This window comes from Myotis daubentonii, chromosome 9, assembly GCF_963259705.1.
Source record: "Myotis daubentonii chromosome 9, mMyoDau2.1, whole genome shotgun sequence".
In the NCBI taxonomy this organism is placed as follows: Eukaryota; Metazoa; Chordata; class Mammalia; order Chiroptera; family Vespertilionidae; genus Myotis; species Myotis daubentonii.
The window spans coordinates 44644934-44663733 of NC_081848.1; the positions used below are offsets into that span (position 1 = coordinate 44644934).

The following is an 18800-nucleotide window of genomic DNA, read 5'->3' on the forward strand; positions in this document are numbered from 1 at the left end:
AAAACTTAAGAAATTTCCAGCTCAGCAGACTCTATGTAGAGAAAAACAAAACTCCCTGTGGTGAACCCTCAAAGGCACTGGAGACAAGGAGAGTCATCCAACCCTCTGTAAATGGAAAGAATTAATCCTTTGAGGAAAACACCAATTTTGTCTGACCAGCAGACCCTGCACGACAGATGAATAATTGACACATGATTGCTGTGAAAGAGAGGGCTGATGGACTGCCTGGCTAAAGGAACCAGACAGCCTCGATCACCTGCCTTTTCAGGCTTTTGTTGTAACAGCAGTTTGAGATAAAGTTTATCTTTTAGATACAATCAGTAGGGTAAGTAATCTTGGGAGGACACATGTGTCTGAAGTGTCCTTTAAACAAGGACACCTAAAGATTAAGCATAAAGATTCTGGTAAACACCCGAGGGTCCCCATGTACACAGACTTGTTTGGAAAGTTCAAGGGACAATTAGGGGTGGCCACCTCCCGTCAACTTCCCTAAACTGGAATTTTGATAAACTGGGTGGGTTGCCTTCAGCCAACTCCCCTAGGTTGGAATTTCCTCCTTACAAACTTTCCAACCAAGTCTCCTGTGCTCCCCCACATGCTACCTCTGGCAGAATTATGCTCATGTCATCTATCATACCATACCAGAGCACCATGTGAATTTTAGAGCAGTTTCACAGTGTATGATAACTACGTCTTTATGCATATGCCTCCTCCACTAGATTTGACTCCCTTAAATTTACGGATGTTTTCTTTTACAAGTTGAGAAAGTCTTGAAAATTTAATTTTTATCTAGGATATGCAAGAACAGTGGTTTTCAAGCTGAGGTGCTCATCAGACTTCAGTATGGAGTTTTATAAAAATGCAGTTTTCTAGTCCTACTCCAGATTCACTGAATCTCTTTAACTGATATGTGGGGTTTTTTTGTTTGTTTGTTTGTTTTTTAGTATTATCTTGGTATTTTCTTGATATATTATGCATATATTTCTCATTATTATTATGTTACATATCAATATTGTTTCCACTATAAAATTATGCTTCGATATTTTTTATAAATCCGATGTAACATTCACTCTCCTTGAATGTAGGTTATATCATTATCCTCATAGACATTTGTTTAAAACTTTCTTTTTGTAATAGTTTCATTATCTTGTTTTGCATGCCATGGAAACAACCAAGTTTATTTGTCAGTTTTGTGTTATCAACTCTCATCAGAGGTTTTACACGGAATGGTATAAGTAACAAATTAACTATAGCCATATTAAAGATAACTAACTTTCTTAAGTTAGCTTCATTATCTTAAAACAGTTTTTTTCAAATAGTTTTTTTTTTCTTTGTAATATATTTTTATTGATTTCAGAGAGAAAGAGTGAGGGAGATGTAAACATTGATGCTGAGAGAGAATCATTGATTGGCTGCCTCCTACATGCTCCACACTGGGGGTCAAGCCCCCACCCCAGGCATGTGCCCTGACTGGGAATCGAACTGTGACCTCCTGGTTTGCTCAACCATTGAGTCACACTGGTAGGGCTTAAAACATTAGTTTCTGTTTGACTCGATGCATTCATGAAGCCTCTGCAATCTGTAATAGGCCAGAGCTTTCTCTTCAACAGAGATGAGCCCTGTCAGAGCCCAGGGAAAAGGACTGCACCAACTCTTCAAAGTTCAAAGAAGAGACTCTTGGGTAACTTTTCAGACTACAACAGGCATACTTTGGAGATATCTCAGGTTTGGCTCCATACCACTGGAATTAATCAACTATTGCAATAAGTTCAGTCACAATTTTTTTGTTGTTTCCTAGTGTTTATAAAAGTTATGTTTACACTATAGTATAGTCTAGTAAATGTGCAATGGCATTATGTCTATTTATATATCTTAATTAAAAAAATACTTTATTGCTAAAAAAATAAATGCTAACCATCATCTGAGCTTTCAGTGAGCTGTGATTCTTTTGCTGGTACAGGATCTTGCCTCGATGTTGATGAAAACTCAATATCTGTGAAATGCAAGAAAGCAATGCACAATAATAGGAGTTATGCCTGTATTACAGTGGGCTGAGTCATGATATCCAGGACCATTTTTAGTCAAGAGACAGGTAGTTCCATGGGCCTGCGAACCCAAGATCCAGTGTAATAAGAATTACATGAGGCCCGTGCTGGTTTGGCTCAGTGGATAGAGCATTGGCCTGTGGGCTGATGGGTCCCAAGTTCTATTCTGGTGAAGGGCACATGCCCAGGTTGCGTTGCAGGATCAATCCCCAGTAGGGGGCTTGCAAGAGGCAGCTGATTAATGATTCTCTCTCATCATTGTTGTTTCTATCTCTCTCCCTCTCTCTTCCTCTCTGAAATCAATAAAAATATATATAAAAAAGAATTACATGAGGTTTAATAAATTGATGAATAACATTTCATTATGTTTGTAATAGTTTCGATGTTGTTTTATGCTCTATTTTCTGACTATATATTGATGTTTTCCTTTCTTCAACCATTAATTTAGTAGACTCTGCTTTTGTAAACTGAAATGAAACATTTTGAAGTCAGACCTGATTCTCATTGACTCCTTAGAGTCCAGAAAGTCTTCTTGAGTGTCCTTTCTCTTTATGACAATGTGTTATTTGCACAGGTACATTAAGAACCTGTCCTTTCACCCAGCTAGCTGGAATGTCATTTTGTACATCAAAAAGGTTGTATGTTCAATTCCCAATCAGGGCACATGCCTGGGTTTCAGGTTCTATCCCCAGTTGGGGCATATACAGGGAGTGACCAATTGATACTTCTCTCTCACATTGATATTTCTCTCTTACATTGATGATTCTCTCTCCCCTTTCTCTTTTTCTCTTCCTTCCTCTCTCTAAAAATCAATAAACACATCCTTGGATGAGGATTACAAAAGAACCTGTCCTTTTTAAAATCAGGATATAATTTGAAAAATTAGTTATGCAATCAGGGCCTTTCCTGGAATGTCATACTTGTGAATGTTGCTCATTAAATCACATACACTGGAATGATCCTGGGACTCTTCAGTCTGCAGGCTGCTGCTCTATTCACTGAACCAAACCTGCTAGGGCCCTCACACATTTTTTTTTAAGCAGCTTCCTGAGAGGTTTGGCTCCTGTAGTTTTTGTTGTCTGTTGTTCTGACAGCTGAATATGAGGGTTCGGGCTGAGAGGTCCCCTCACATACCGGAAAATATATGAATTCTTTCTCATCATCACACAATTCTCCGTGTGAAACAGCAAAGGATTCTTGGACTATGGGCTTCAGGGTGGGCTTTGGGCCCTTCTATAGGAGGGATCTGCAGAAAGCAGAGCTGCTCCAGCAGCATGCTGGAGATCGCCTTCTCCAGGAGGTGCGTACTCAGAAGTGGGCTGACACTCTTTTACTTTCTCTCTCCTCTCATGGGCCATCGTTTTTTTTGGTGGGAGTCTTGATGTTCTCCTAACACTTCTTCAGCTGTCTGATATCTTGGCTGACAGTTGTATTCTTGGACAAGCCCCTGCCAGATATGTTGCTTGAGGGCAATAGTTCAGGCATCACTTTTCTTACGTGCCAGCACATACTTGTAATTTTCTACTAAAGCAAGCAGGATGCTCTTTTCCAATTCTGAGACATGTTTGTCAGGTTTTATAATTTTGTTATTTCGCATTTTCCACCCTACTTCTCCTGGCCCTTGGCTATCCTGCAAGTGCGCCCCCTGGTATTTCTCTTTTGTAATGCTGTTGTATGACAAGCTTTGATTACTAAGTCATCCATTTCACAGAGGCATCCACTTAAGACGGGCTAGGCTATCTCAAACACATTGTGAGCCACACAGTTAAAGAGCCAGGCCGTCACCCACACCCCTCTTCTTCCACCAGATTACTTAGATAACTGACCAATAACTGACCATTTGGGCTTTTTGTTTTTTTCTGTTCCCACAGTTTAAATTTCTACTCTTATGTTTTAAATTCACCAATTAAGAGAGACACCACAAAACCTCAGCCCAACCTGATCTCAATAAAAGCAGAACCTGAGGCCCATGACACATTTCTACAATTTCCAACATCATCATCATATGTTTTGGCACAGTTGTTGTTAAGAGATGTTTATATTAATTACATCTCTGGGGATCCAGCAGACTGTGACACTAATCATGAAGATTCAATCTACCCCAGGAGAAACCAGGAGTATTTATAGAGATAGTAATTATAGCCTCTGTATTCAAGATAAATTTGACTTTATGCTGATATATAAGATAGAGATGGAACTCTTCTTGGGTGAGAAATAAACCAGAGAGAGCAAGAACTAAAAGCACAAAAATACAAAGAAAAATTGGAAGAAAGATGGAGGCAATAAAAGGACTGGAAACAGAGAATTACATAGTGATAAGACAGAAATTTAGATAAAACAAAATAGAAAGAAATGGTAGCCAGGAGCCAGGAGAAAAATACGAATATAAATTATGAGTGTTTAGAAAGTAAATTAATGGAGGGTTGGAGGAAAGAGAGAGAGAGAGAGAGAGAGACTTTACCTACAATGGAGGAAAACTTAGGCAGAGACAGACAAAATAAAACTGGATTATTTGGGAAACAGACTACTGGTAACATGATTAACATCATATCGATGAAACTGGCTTATATATAAATTTCAGGTAAGTGTTAATTTTTAAAGTGCAAATAAATAGTAGTTATAGATTTTGGCATAGTTTGTGTTAATATACAAGGGCTAAAGAGAGTAAAATAATTAGAAGAACAATGTATTATTTATGCAAGGGAGAAAATGGATGTCATCCTCTAGAGGTGAACAATTTTGAGATGTATTAAATATCATAATATTTTACTCCAATCTACAATTTTAAGATAAGCTGATCAGTGGAAGATTGTTAATGCAAATCTATTAAAATTCTTGTCAGAGATGACCAGATTTGCGTAGTAGACACTTTTATTCCAGAATTTGCTGCTACTGGAAAATGTTCCTTATATGAAAATCATAAAAGGTACCTCCTTTCTTTGCAAAGTTAGAGAGGTTAGAGGAAACATGTATTGTATTCTGATTGCACTGCTTATGCTCACAAGGGATAACTCTGACAGATAAAAATGAATAACAGGAACTATTCCTCCTGTTTGCCAGGGTCACCATGGTGGTCTGGAATACCAATGATACTATGGAGCCCATATTTATTCTGAAGGGTTTTCCTGGACTGGAGTATGCTCATTCTTGGCTCTCAATTCTATTCTGCTTTGTATTCTTGGCAATACTGGTTGGTAATGTTACCATTCTCTCTGTCATTTGGATCGAGTCCTCGCTCCATCAGCCCATGTATTATTTCCTTTCCATCCTGGCACTAAATGACCTAGGTATGTCCCTGTCTATTCTTCCCACCATCCTTTCTGTATTATGGTTGAATACTCGGGAGATCCAGGCAAGTGCTTGCTTTGCTCAGCTCTTCTTCATCCACACATTCACATTCCTGGAATCTTCAGTGCTATTGGCCATGGCCTTCGACCGTTTCGTTGCTATCTGCCGTCCACTGCACTACACCACCATCCTCACCAACAGCGTAATAGGCAAGATTGGTTTGGCCTGCTTGTTAAGAAGCGTGGGAGTTGTACTCCCCACACCCTTGCTACTGAGACAATATCACTATTGCCATGTCAATGTCCTCTCCCATCCATTTTGTTTGCACCAGGATGTTCTGAAATTATCCTGTTCAGATGCCAGGATCAACAGTGTTTATGGACTGTGCATAGTTATTGCCACACTGGGCGTGGATTCAGTCTTTATACTCCTCTCTTATGTCCTGATTCTGAATGCTGTGCTGAGCATTGCGTCTCCTGAAGAGCGGCTAAAAGCACTCAACACATGTGTATCCCACATCTGTGTGGTGCTCATCTTCTTTGTGCCAGTTATTGGGGTGTCAATGGCCCATCGTTTTGGGAAACATCTGTCTCCCATAGTCCACATCCTCATGGCTAACATCTACCTGCTCCTTCCCCCGGTGCTTAATCCCATTGTCTACAGTGTCAGGACAAAACAGATTCGTCTAGGAATTCTCCGCAAGTTTGGGCTAGAGAGGAGGCTTTAAGTAATCCTATCCTCTAGTTTTCCCACTGAAAAATTGTGGGGCAGCTATTGTAGTAGGTGAGAAATAAAATATTTGGGGTGAAGTCATCTGTTTAAATTCTTAATTCACTTCCAATTCTCAGTTAATTAACAATCCTTATGAGATTCAAGTTTTTCAGTCAAATTGTGATAAGCATGGCCTTTTCTATCCCCAAATTAATTATGAGACTTCTATTAGATAATGTATGTAAAAGAGATTGTTTTGGAAAACTGTAAAATTTGTCAATATTATTAAATTATTATTTGTAATGATAATAGAAATAATTTTCCTTATAAAATGTAACTATGTTTATATGGTTTCCAATGCTTATGCTCTAAAACCCAGAAATCCATCTTTCTCTCTCCTCCTCTCTCTCTTTTTCTAACACATTTGCCCATATTTTGTTTCTCCTGCTAAAATGTTATAACTGATTATGAAACTATTTCTGACTTCTTGGAGCAAGTTTGAAACTTGAGTTTGTGGCAGAACTGAAATGCTACTGTGGCTGTTGGCTACGAGCTGTCTTCACCTCCTCACTGGGCAGTGATGGCTTTTCTCCCACTGCCACTGGAGATCTATCTACTCTTTTAACCGAACAGCAAATGCTGAGGCAGAAACATGGGGAGTTGTTCAAGCAAGCCTGACAGTGCAGGTCTACACATCTGGGCACATGTGTAGATTCCCTGTTCAGTAGGGCAGCATGTTTTAATCTGTGAGTGGGTTGGGAGTTGTGCACAATAACCACCCTCATCTTTTAACAATATTTCCTACTCTTATTCTACATGCTGTGTGGCTCTTTCATATTGTATCTTCCTCAGTATCTTTGTTGTAGATAACCCATTACTCTTTTCTTTTTCATTAAGATGACTTACATATGTGCATTGATTGGTGATATTTTCCTATTTCATACATATTCACTTTCTTCTCAGCTACATTATAAACTTTTTGAGTATGGGGTCATGACTGCTACACTAACATATCCCTATGGGACTGATCTCCCCCAGCTATCACGAGTACTCCTAAAATAGTTGTAAGTGTAAATCTTATTGCCTATTTACTCATCCAATGACACTATACTAAGAAACATGAAATATCAACTGTGACAATTATTGCTTTAAATACTATGGATACATACAAAATGGAATGCATGGGTCTTAATGTTAAAAAAATTAATGTTTAATAGTGGAGATACATATGTATAAAGATTAGTAAAATTAACAGATGCTAGCATTGAAATAAATAAATTGTACAATATTACTACTGGAGAGTGCTCAATTTCAATTGAAGATTTAGGAGTCCGGAATTGAAGTAGTTGACATTTTAGTTGTGCCTTGTGAGTCAAATTTTTTAGTGCCAGCTGGGCTAAGTGTGAAAAATTGGTGTACTTCAGCTGATCTACATTGGCTTATAAAAGACAATTGTGCATATCTTATTCCAACTGCATGTTCTGTAATGTCAGACTGGCAGTTTGGTTTTGGTCATGATGGAAGTATTTACACAACAGAAATTGGAAAACACTAAATTTGAGGGCTTTAAAAATTTTCCTTAAGAGTTGGTTGTTAAGTATTTACCAGCACACGACTGGTCAAGGTGTTCAAGGAAAAGGAGGTAGCATGAAAAGAGCAGAGTTGAGAAAGAACATGTCTGAGTAACATTTTCTCCAAAATCCAGGAGCAACTTAAGACTTGCCCAAACTGTCTCACATTATCTCAAACTTAGAAAGGACTCTGAAGTGGACTTGGACATGCATTACTCAGATCATACTTCAATCAAGAACTTGTGAAAAGGGGGGGGACCCAAATCCTTCTGATCAAGCACCTCCCTCCCTAAAAAACTTGTGGAAAATCTGACGGGAATAAGAAGTACTAATTGGTAGTTGTAGAATAGTAATGGAGACGTAAAGTTCAACATAGAGAATATAGTCAATAATATTGTAATGACTATATATGGTGCCAGATGGGTATTGAAAATATCGAGGGGAGCACTTTATAAAGTATATGATGTCTATCCACCATGCTGTACACATGAAACTAATACAAAATTACAGTGAATGTAAACTAATTTAAAAATAAAATTTAAAGTTCTTAAAAAAATAACTTGCAGCCTAAGCTGCTGTGATGTTATTATCTGATTACGGAATATGTGATGCTTGCCTCATAAAAATCATTATGAAGTGACCCTTTTATAATATTGCCTAGAAATATATGTGTAGGGTTTCTGTTATTCTTAGTTAAATATTTTAAATGGTTCATTAAAGATGCTTTCTGGGCCTGGGTTTTTCTCTCTACAAACCTTAAAATAAGGTTTTCAAGAAAGACATAAATTCCTGCAGAACACCAAGTTCAGATGAAAATTTCTGAGCCAGTCTCTTAAATATTGGTTCTGTTTGTGTCTATGAGTTTTTGTTCATTCATTTTTCCTGTTTGTTCATTTGTTGCTTTCAGTTTAATATCCCACATATGAGTGAAATCATATGGTTCTTCATTTATTCTGTCTGACTTATTTCACTTAGCACAATATTCTCAAAGATTCATCCATGTTGTTGCAAATAGAAGTATTTCATCTTTTCTTATGGCTCAGTAGTATTCCATTATATATATGTACCATATCTTTATCTAATAGTCTTTCAAAGGACACTTCTGTTATTTCCATCTTAGACATTGAGAATAATGCTGCATCATAAAATTATATACTTGAGACCCATATAATCTTATTAACCAATGTCATGCCAATAAATTTAATTTAAAAATAAAGTAATATGCATTTGCCTCTGCATAAAAAAAGCCATCTGATGCTCATGAAATCAGATCCAGAGAAATTAGCCTTATGATGAAATTATTTAATGGCTATTAATTTCATACACCCATTGCAAATACTTGACAAAGTTTTTGAAATCAGTTTCAGCTCAGGGCATAAAATACAGTATCACAGAATTGGTAGACTGGCAGAATAGTAGGAATAATTAATTTAATAAAAATCTGTATCAAAGCACCAGGGAATCAATTTTTGATGATTTGTTATTAATTACATAATACGTTCTAAATGCTATACATATATTAACTCATTGAACATTTAAAAAACATAGGAGACAGATAAAATTATTATGAACTAATTGTATACATAAGGAAACAGACAAAAAGGCTGAGTAACAATGTTCCCAAGGCTACACAGTCAATAAGTGCCAGACAGGGATTCAAAGGTAAGGACCTTTGGATCTACAGACCATGCTCTTTACTGTCATGGTTAAAGAGGTCATGTTCTTTGCCTTCATATTACCCTGAGACTTAAACACAGAATTTTGAGTTTTAGTTTAATTTTGTCCCATTCCCTTCACCACACTCCATCACCTGCTACACCTACAGTCTCCTCCCCACAGCTTAAAAAAAGGTTGTTTTTTTTATTAACCTTGGCATTATTAACAATTGGACTGGATAATTCTTTGTTGTGGGATCTGTCTGCTCATTGTAAGTTGTTTAGGAACATCCCCAATATCTAAAAACTAGATGCCCTCAACATTTCCCTAGTGTGACAACTAAAAATGCCCCCAGATGCGGTAAAATATCCCGTTACGAAAATTTTTCTTATTGCTGAGAATTACTGTCTTAAATCAAGGATTCTTTCAACTCCCATTTCCTAAATGGAGTTCTGCTGAACACAAATTTTAGAAGTTAGTAAATGCTTTCTGGATAAAATATGTCTGGAAAAGTCTGAAACCAGTAGCATGCAATATAGATGTTTATACACAATGGTATTGCAATGCACCGTTTGTCCCAAAAATAATTGACCAAGGCTTTTCTATATATTTGGCCATTAATTCTATTTCAATAGTGGCCTATTGTACATTTTAGGAAAATCTGATACAGGGCGTATAAAGAATTATTATTTTTGAGCAGCTAGTAACTGCTATTTCTGGTTATTCAGAGCACAGCCTTTTTTTTGTACATTATTCTGATTCACTGAGCCTCCATCAGATGAGCTCAGGGACACTTCTCTGTTGCTACCATAGCTGGACTCCCAGCTAGAGAATTTGACATGATCATCTCCTTCCCCCAAGCAAAAGAAAAAGCTCCACTGGCAGTGGCATAATTTTTCCTCCCTGCAGGTTGCATTAAGAAAAAAAAATAGTCCTGAGAGAATGGATTGACCCAGAGGGGCTGCTGAGTTTAGGGTAGTTAAAGCACAGAATATAGTGCTGATGAAGCACATTGCTGGATGGAGTCAAGGATGCTGAACCCAAAAATATTTTATCCTGGCTCTGGAGTTGCTGAAGGAAAATTGGATGCTTCACTCAGGAAATCTATGCTTCCTTGAAGAATAGATCCACCTTAGGATCCACTGTGGCTCTCTCTGTCTATAAGAAGTCCCTAGTCCTGTCTGACCAACCTATAGCAGGATGAATGGCTATCTACATCTGAGGGCTCAGGTGTGCCTGAAGGAGGGCTTCTGAGTTGAGAAGAATGGGTAAAAAATTAGTACCTATTTGAAGAATTTGACCAAGTGAAATTACTAATTTGGGGTAAGTCAGAGATACAGATTGGCATGCTCCTAAAGAAGCCAGACTATCATCATCCAAGTCTGTTCAAAAGGGCTTTGGGAAAGAATGCCATTAAAATCCACTTCCAGGTATAGATACTATAACTGGTTGGTTCATGCATTGAAATCTCCAGTCTCTCAAAACATTTCTATCGCATATTATAATGTTCAAAATGTTAATGATGATAGTCATGATGATTCAAGTACCTCCTCTATTTCTATCTCATGCATATCATACATATTTGGCAATACTGTGAGCCAAAAAAGGAATTTAGGCAAAGTAATTCCCAAGAGAAGTCCTGAGGGGGATATCTTTACAAGTGATACCTTGGGCACTGCAGGTCACATCTGCCTTTGGATCACAGTTGTATATGGCTGATATGTTTAAGATTGTGACTACTTCAGTATATCCATTAAGATGTTGCTTTACTTAAGTCTAAAGTATCTCCTAGGTCTCAGACCCTTTGCTAAATGCTTTAGATACATTTTCTTGAATATCTTAAATATTACATAAGGTAATGCATTTCCCAGTTTTTTGTGTTCAAAGAAGTTTGGTAATCTGTTCAAAATGATAGAAATAATGAATGACAGTTATCATCAGGTTTTCTCTGACTCTAGAGAAGTAGCCACTGAGTACAAGGTGCTTGTATCTATATCCAACAGACCCATTTAGGGGAGATAATTTATGACTAACCTAAGTCAGAGACTTTTCTACAAAGTAGTAGGTGAGAGTGATCTTAGAGGGAAGGCCTGGCATACCTGGGTAGGATGTAGTCTCTGAAGACATTGAAAGATTTGAGAGAGGGTATCAAGGAAGAAGAAAATAATTGTGTGCAACTATCAAAGAGCTAACAATTATTGTTTAGTGATGTTGAATGAGCTGAGGAAAAGTTTGTGATATAAAAGCTAAGATAGTGAGGGAGGTGTATAAAGACCAATATTGCCTAATATGCTATAATTAGTAAAGTATATAAATCACAAGATGAGAATACGTAAAGCAATTCCTCTTTTCATTGTATCTGCTCCTAAAAAGGCAGGAAGTGGTGTCAGAGTGAAAAGGATCCTGTGACTCCTGTAGGAGGGCAGGGAATTAGTTTAAGTCTGTCAGAGGAAACCATAAAATGTAAGTATATCAGTGGAGCACGATAGATTGGGAAACAGATGAATTTTGAAAAAAAAATTGACATCAAATTTACCAAGTGGACATTTTTATTGTTATTTGGTGCCCAGAGTAATTGGAATTGAGTGGCCATCATGTTGCTTAGTAATTGAAGTCTCTAGGAGTCCTCCTATAATGCCTCATCTTCTTCAGTCCTTAATCAACCCTGCCTCTTATGTATCCTAGAGCACAGTCCATCTGTTTGGTGTCCGAGTCCTGAGCACTAAAGCTGTTACTCTATTCTTCTAACATGCCATGTTTCTTTTTGGTTGTTGCCTTGATTTTTTTTTCTAAGGATTGTTTTCTCTCTCTTCCTTCCAATTTTTCTGAGTAGGAGTAATTTATTTTTTGGCAACCCTTTACAGATCAAAAAATATCACTATCTCTTTGACACACATGCTTCAAGTTAATCCTAACCAAACTGAATTAATCGTACACCCTAATTTCACCAAGTTTTTAATTTTTTTCTTTGTTTCATTTAATGACACCAAAATCTAACAAATAACTGAACTTGTCCTGGGTTTCTTTCTTTTTCTCACTTTTAGCATATGATCATTGACCAATATTTTATTTTTTCTCCTTATAAATTTTTATATCTATTTGACCTTTATCATCCCTACTGTTACACTTCACCTTTATCCACTTTTAAAAATCACTACACTTGCCTTCTAAAGGACTTCCCTGCCTTCTCTTTTGTCAGCATTTAGACCATTTATGTATGTTGTTGTCCTTTATAGCAGCAACATGAGTATAAACAGTAGACAACAAACTTTTGTTTAATACAACTGTTTCAGTTGTGTTGAAAAAATATAAAGAAATAACATTTGTTCTAATTTAGCACTGATATAAATTTGGTCAAATGGTTTTCTTAAAAAAAAAAAAGACATTTTGTACCTTCTAAGTTTAAATACAAACTCTATATTTGTGCACAATTTCCTTCAGAAATTCTGGTTCATTTTAATTAATTTTTAGCTCTCATAATCCTCTGAAAAGCCATCAGCCCTATAACTTTGCTCAATTATATTTACTTATAATACTAACACCTTTCTGCATTTACATGGGTGCCAATCAGTTCTTTGTTCCCATCAAACTCATATTTGTTATTCAAGAACCTAATTCAAGAATTATTTTTAATAAATCTTCCCTGACCTTCCTGGTTAGGATAGTTTCCTGGTATTAAACTAACACTTGGCTTGATAATATTAGCTCTTTCTATCCACCAGGGTGTAAGTATTTGAAGGCATGTTTTATATATTTCTCTATATTTTCAAACTGCACAATTTCCTTTTATAAAATATGTTCTCAATGAATGTGCAATGAACAAATAATTAATCCATTGGTAAAATAATAAATGCAGATAGTAATTTACATATAATGAGCAGAAGAGTAATTGAAACAGTAAACAGAGCAGCATGCATTGAGCTTCTTTTTGTAATATTGAGTTTTACTCCAATTGTTCTATGTTTTTGTCTCTCCACCTAGACTGAAGGTGCCTCCATCTGCACAATGTCTGTCTTCAATAGCTCTACGCTGTACCCTCGTTTCCTTCTAACAGGCTTCTCAGGCCTTGAAAGCAACTATGGCTTGATATCTCTTCCCATCTTCTTTGTTTACGTCACCTCAGTTGCAGGGAACATTACTATCCTATTTATTATCAGAACTGAGCCTTCCCTCCACCAACCAATGTACTTCTTTCTGTCAATGTTGGCGCTTACTGACCTGGGCCTATCCACTACAACCTTGCCTACCATGTTCAGTGTCTTCTGGTTCCATGCCCGGGAGATTTCCTTCAATGCTTGTCTGGTCCAGATGTATTTCATTCATGTTTTCTCAATTATTGAGTCAGCTGTGCTGTTAGCCATGGCGTTTGACCGCGTTGTAGCCATCCGAGTGCCCCTGTGCTACTCAGCCATTCTAACCAATGGTGTAATCATTGGAATTGGGTCGGCAATTGCTGGAAGGGCATTGGCTCTGGTCTTTCCAGCTTCCTTCCTCCTAAAGAAGCTTCAATATCGTCATGTCAATATTCTCTCTTACCCCTTCTGCCTGCACCAGGACCTCATAAAGACAACTGTATCCAGCCGTCGAGTCAGCAGCATCTATGGCCTCATGGTGGTCATCTTCTCCATGGGACTGGATTCAGTGCTCCTCATCTTCTCCTATATTCTCATCCTTGGCACAGTGTTGAGTATAGCCTCCAAAACAGAGAGGGTGAAAGCCCTCAATACCTGCATCTCCCACATCTGTGCTGTACTCACCTTCTATACACCAATGATTGGGCTATCTATGATCCGTCGCTATGGGCAGAATGCTTCCCCAATTGTCCATGTGCTCATGGCCAATGTCTACTTGCTGGTTCCACCCCTCATGAACCCAATTGTCTACAGTGTCAAAACGAAGCAGATTCGTGACAGAATCCTCAAGAAATTCAAACAACAGAAAGTTTAGGGAAAAGAGACTCTAAGGCACAACTTTCTTCCCCCTCCTTTCTATATTTATGAGAGTACTTCATATTAATATAGAATTTTGAATTTAAATATTACTGAAAATGCTTTGCCTTTAAGAAACTAGATACAAACTTCAATAATAGTAAATCCTATCATTTCAGTGTGGAGAATAAAGGCATGTTTTGTTTTATTTTGTTTTATATTCATGTTGACATACTAAAGAATATGGTCACCAAACCCAGGTTAGGCCATTCTTAGAAGAACTCTGACTTTCCTTTCAATAATCAGCAATAAATATTTGTGAAACTGAAGCATCAAATCAGCAATTTAGTGAAGTTATTCATTATACTTTATAAAGTTCCTGAATTTCTAAACAAAATTTAGATTTCAAGATGACTCTGGTTCTAATATAGACTCTGTGGTCAAGAGCAACAATATTTCCCCACAAAACTGACATTAATATGAATGTATTTTTAATGCATTTTTGATCTTCTGTTTAGCACAGAAAAATGTTTCCAGAGGAAAAACTTCTATCAAGAGAAAATGACAAATGAATGAAGTTCATACTTTGAGAAGCATGAAAGGAAGGCAACTTGGCCCAAATAATTAAACTGATTTGGGTGGCTCTCAAATGATCCAGAGACTGTGATGTTTCTGTGTTGAGGAATTTATAGAGGCCTTTGGGTAGATACTTCTGAGACCCAGATTTCATCCATTTTGATTTGTTTTCAAACTGTCAGTTATTGAGAGAGAGATGTCTAAGTCTCCAAATATCATAATAAATTTGTCTATTCCTCCTGGTTATGCTATCAGCATTACCCCAGGTATTTTGATGTTCTGTTGTTAGGTGTGTAGATATTATGTAGAAATTTTGTTGTCTTCTTGGAAATCACCTCATCAAAATTTAATGTTCTTCTTTATCCTAGATAGCTTTTTTCTCATTTTAAAATATGTCTTTTCTGATATTAATCTAGCTTGTCTAGCTTTCTTTTGATTAATGTTATCATGGTATATCTTTTTCCTTTTCTTTACCTAAAAATATGTATTTTTAGGGTCATAGTTTGCTAAGTACTGTTTTATTTAAAATTTTTTTTAAAGCTTTCTGGGATATAATTTATATTGCATACATACATCACCTATTTAAAATACATCAATGTTTTAAAATACATTAATAGATTTGTGTAACTGTCAATCAATTTTTATAATCTCAAAAAACATCTCATACTCTTTAGCTATTACCTCCATCCCATATCCTTCACCTGATCCTAAGGAACCACTAATATACTTTCTGGCTCAATAGATTTCCTCATTTTGCACTTTTGTATGTTAATCCTCACCCAAGGATATTATTTTTCCTATTTATCTTTTTCTTTTAAGAGAGAGTGGAAAGGTGGGGGAGAGACAGACAGAGAAACCTTGATGTGAGAGAGACACATTGATTGGTTACCTCCCACCTGCGCCTTGACTGGAACAGGGGATTGAGCCTGCAAATGAGGTACATGTCTTTGACCAGATCAGACCTGAGACCCTTCAATTTGAGGGTTGAATTTCTAACCACTGGGAAAAACTGGCAAGGGCTTCACTTTCACATGCATACAATGACAAAATATATGGTATTTTGTGGCTGATTTATTTCTCTTAGCATACTGATATAGCAAGTATCAGTACTTCAGTCCTTTTTATACTGAGTAATATTCCATTTAATAGTGCTATCTGGTGTTAAAAATGGCTCCTGTCTATTGATCTGTGTAATTTTATAGCATATATTTCACAGCAAGTAGGTCCTACAGCTCAAAGCACACCAGTAGCAAATTGAAATTCTTACACATATAATTGCTTTAAATACATCCTAAATACAATTATAATCATATAGAGACTGCCTTATTTGCATACCTCACAAAACTGCGCCAAATTTCTGCTAGCTACAGATAAGACAAACCCTAGAGTTATGAAAGACTCCAAGCCACTTCTGCCCTTCAGAACTCTCTGACCCAGAGACTACCTTTCATGCTACTGAAAGATATTATTAGGCAATATATGCCCCTCTCCCTTGCCCTAAGAATCCCCTTGCCCATTTCTTTTGGGGTAATGGCCCTGACCACTACCCCTGGAAAGTCTCCTATGTTGAACTTTCCCTACCATACAGTCTGTTCAAGTGCTGTCCCAGAAAGCTCATTGTATACTACTGCTATCTTATGGTGAAACCTTTTCCTTGATCATTCCCCAAATCCATTCAATTATTATAGAACTAGAGGCCTGGTGCACAAATTCATGCACAGGTGGGGTCTGGCCAGCCCTACCCCTGATCAGGGTGGGTGGCCAGGCTGGGTGTGGGGAGGTTGACCAGCCAGCCCAGCCCCAGTTGGGGTGAAGGGAGCCGATTGGGGCCCTGATCAAGCCAGTTGGCCGCCACATAGCAACTGGTCATTCCAGTCATTTCAGTCGTTCTGTCGTTCTGGTCGCTTGGCTTTTATATATATAGATGGGTGGATTCCCAAGATTTCCACTAACCAGATGGCTAAACAAATGTTAAATTAATTTAAGCCATTGAGGAAGAGTCTTCTGACACCCACATTCTGATTCCATCACATTCCTGCAATGTCAATCTCTAATACCTCTGAAGTGGAAATCTCTACCTTCTTCCTTATTGGGCTCCCAAGGATGGAGCATGCTCATATTTGTGTCTCCATCTCCATTTTCCCCATATATCTCACTGCCATGCTGGGGAACTGCACCATCCTCTTTCTCATAAAAACAGGGACCTCTCTGTATGAGCCTATGTACTGTTTCATCTCCATGCTGGCCTTTTCTGACCACAGACTGTCCATCTCTTTGCTTCCAACCATGTGGGTAATCTTCTTGTTCAATGCCGCTGAAATTTATCCTGATGTCTGCTTTGCCCCAGAGTTTTTCTCTCATGGATTCTCAGCTATGGATTCATCAGTTGTTCTTATTATGTCCATCCATTGCTTTATGGCTATTTTCAACCTGCTGAGATACACCTCCATCCTGATCAATGAAAGTCATTAATTGGCCTTGTATTTTCTATAAAAGTATCTCATTGTTCTTCACTAATCCCTTTATTCTAAAGAGGCTGAAATTCTGTATGAAAATCCTTTTATCTCACCCCTACTGCCTCCACCAGGATGTCATGAAACTGACCTGTTCTGACAGGGTCAATATAATCTATGATTGTCTGTGGATCAAACAGCTATGTTAGGGTTGGTGTGCATTTCTGTATTATATGCTGACACTGAAAATTGTTCTGGGCACCACCTCATACAAGGACCATTTTAAGTTCCTCAACATTTACAACATTTGTGTTGTGATCAACTTCTATCTGCCTACTGTCACCTTAGCTATTTTTGAAAATTCATCTTTATTGTTGAAAGTTTTACAGATGTCCCCCCTCCCAATTACCCCCTCCTTCCCACTCCTACCCCCTACCCAGACATTTTGCTGTCTTGCCAAAAATGTTTCATCAGTTATTAAGGTTATCTTAGCTGAAATTTTCCTTCTGGTTCCACTACTAATGAATTTCAATGTATACCCTGCAAAGAGTTATCAGATTAGAAATCTAATTCTTGCAAAATTATATAGCAAGGTTGATAGAAAATTTTAGCTGCAATGAATGCTCAGTTCACTTTACTATTTTTGAACAAACATGGGGATCTAAGAATTATGATGACTAGAGATTGACATAAATATGTACTGTATATACTCAGCAGCCTCATCAATTTTTAAATTATTGATTTACTTTAACAGCAACAACATAGTAGATGGGTTGGGGTCATAATATGCTGATGATTGTGAATCTCACCTCTTTTTTCTCCTTTACTTCTCCACACAATTAGCTATATGTCTATATCAGCAACAGCCATGTATTAAATGTAAAATTAATAGGTGAGCAAATATTTTATTCACTTATATTTTAAATTGTCTGAAATATATTTAATAAACTGCCTTCTTTGGTATGTATATTGGGCAGAGATGCTACGTATCCAAGTTTGTATAACACCCTCTTTTTTTTCAGTTATAGGCCTAAATAACAGTATTATTTTTTAATTGTTTATATTCTACATCAATGTGTACGTGATCAAAGTAGAGAATTTTAACTTCTTTCTTTGTCAGTGTCCAACAAAGTGCCTGGAACGTATGAGTTGTTTATTGTACATTTGCTAAAAGCATAGCAATCCTAGCAAATTTTGAAGACATGAATATAATGCATGATAACAAAGCCAAAAAATCTGTTAGAATATGTCTAAAAACCCCTATTATTGTAGAGTTTATTTGTTCTACAATTACTTGGGACAGGCATTAAAATAAAAACAAGCACAAATAGTATTCAGAAATCATAAAGTAGGTGGAGTAATTTCATATATACTAATATACTATAGATAGGATCTAGTCAGGTTCTCACTAAAAGTTACCTGACTGAACTTAATTTTTTAATTTTTATTTATTAATGGAAGCATCTGCATCCCAACCCATAGGACAATAGTCTGCATAATAAGAACACAGTCAACCAGAATATAGGCCCTTAAATCAATAAAAAATATATTACAGTAAATACCTGACTGAAT

At 37.1% G+C, this 18800-nt stretch overlaps 2 protein-coding genes and 2 pseudogenes across 2 annotated transcripts; 3 read left to right on the top strand and 1 right to left on the bottom strand.

The window, feature by feature from the left end:
* Nucleotides 1–1910: 1910 nt before the first annotated feature.
* LOC132241864 (myb/SANT-like DNA-binding domain-containing protein 3) lies at nt 1911–3642 on the bottom strand (annotated as a pseudogene).
* Nucleotides 3643–5112: 1470 nt separating this feature from the next.
* On the top strand, nt 5113–6060 carry LOC132242115 (olfactory receptor 51L1). Its single transcript, XM_059711030.1, has one exon. The coding sequence runs from the start codon at nt 5113–5115 to the stop codon at nt 6058–6060; it is 948 nt and encodes a 315-aa protein (XP_059567013.1).
* A 7213-nt stretch (nt 6061–13273) lies between these two features.
* On the top strand, nt 13274–14218 carry LOC132242116 (olfactory receptor 51G2-like). Its single transcript, XM_059711031.1, has one exon. It carries the CDS (start codon nt 13277–13279, stop codon nt 14216–14218), a length of 942 nt encoding a protein of 313 aa, XP_059567014.1. The 5' UTR covers nt 13274–13276.
* A 2597-nt stretch (nt 14219–16815) lies between these two features.
* Nucleotides 16816–17437, top strand: LOC132241866 (olfactory receptor 51A4-like; annotated as a pseudogene).
* The last annotated feature ends 1363 nt before the right edge of the window (nt 17438–18800 follow it).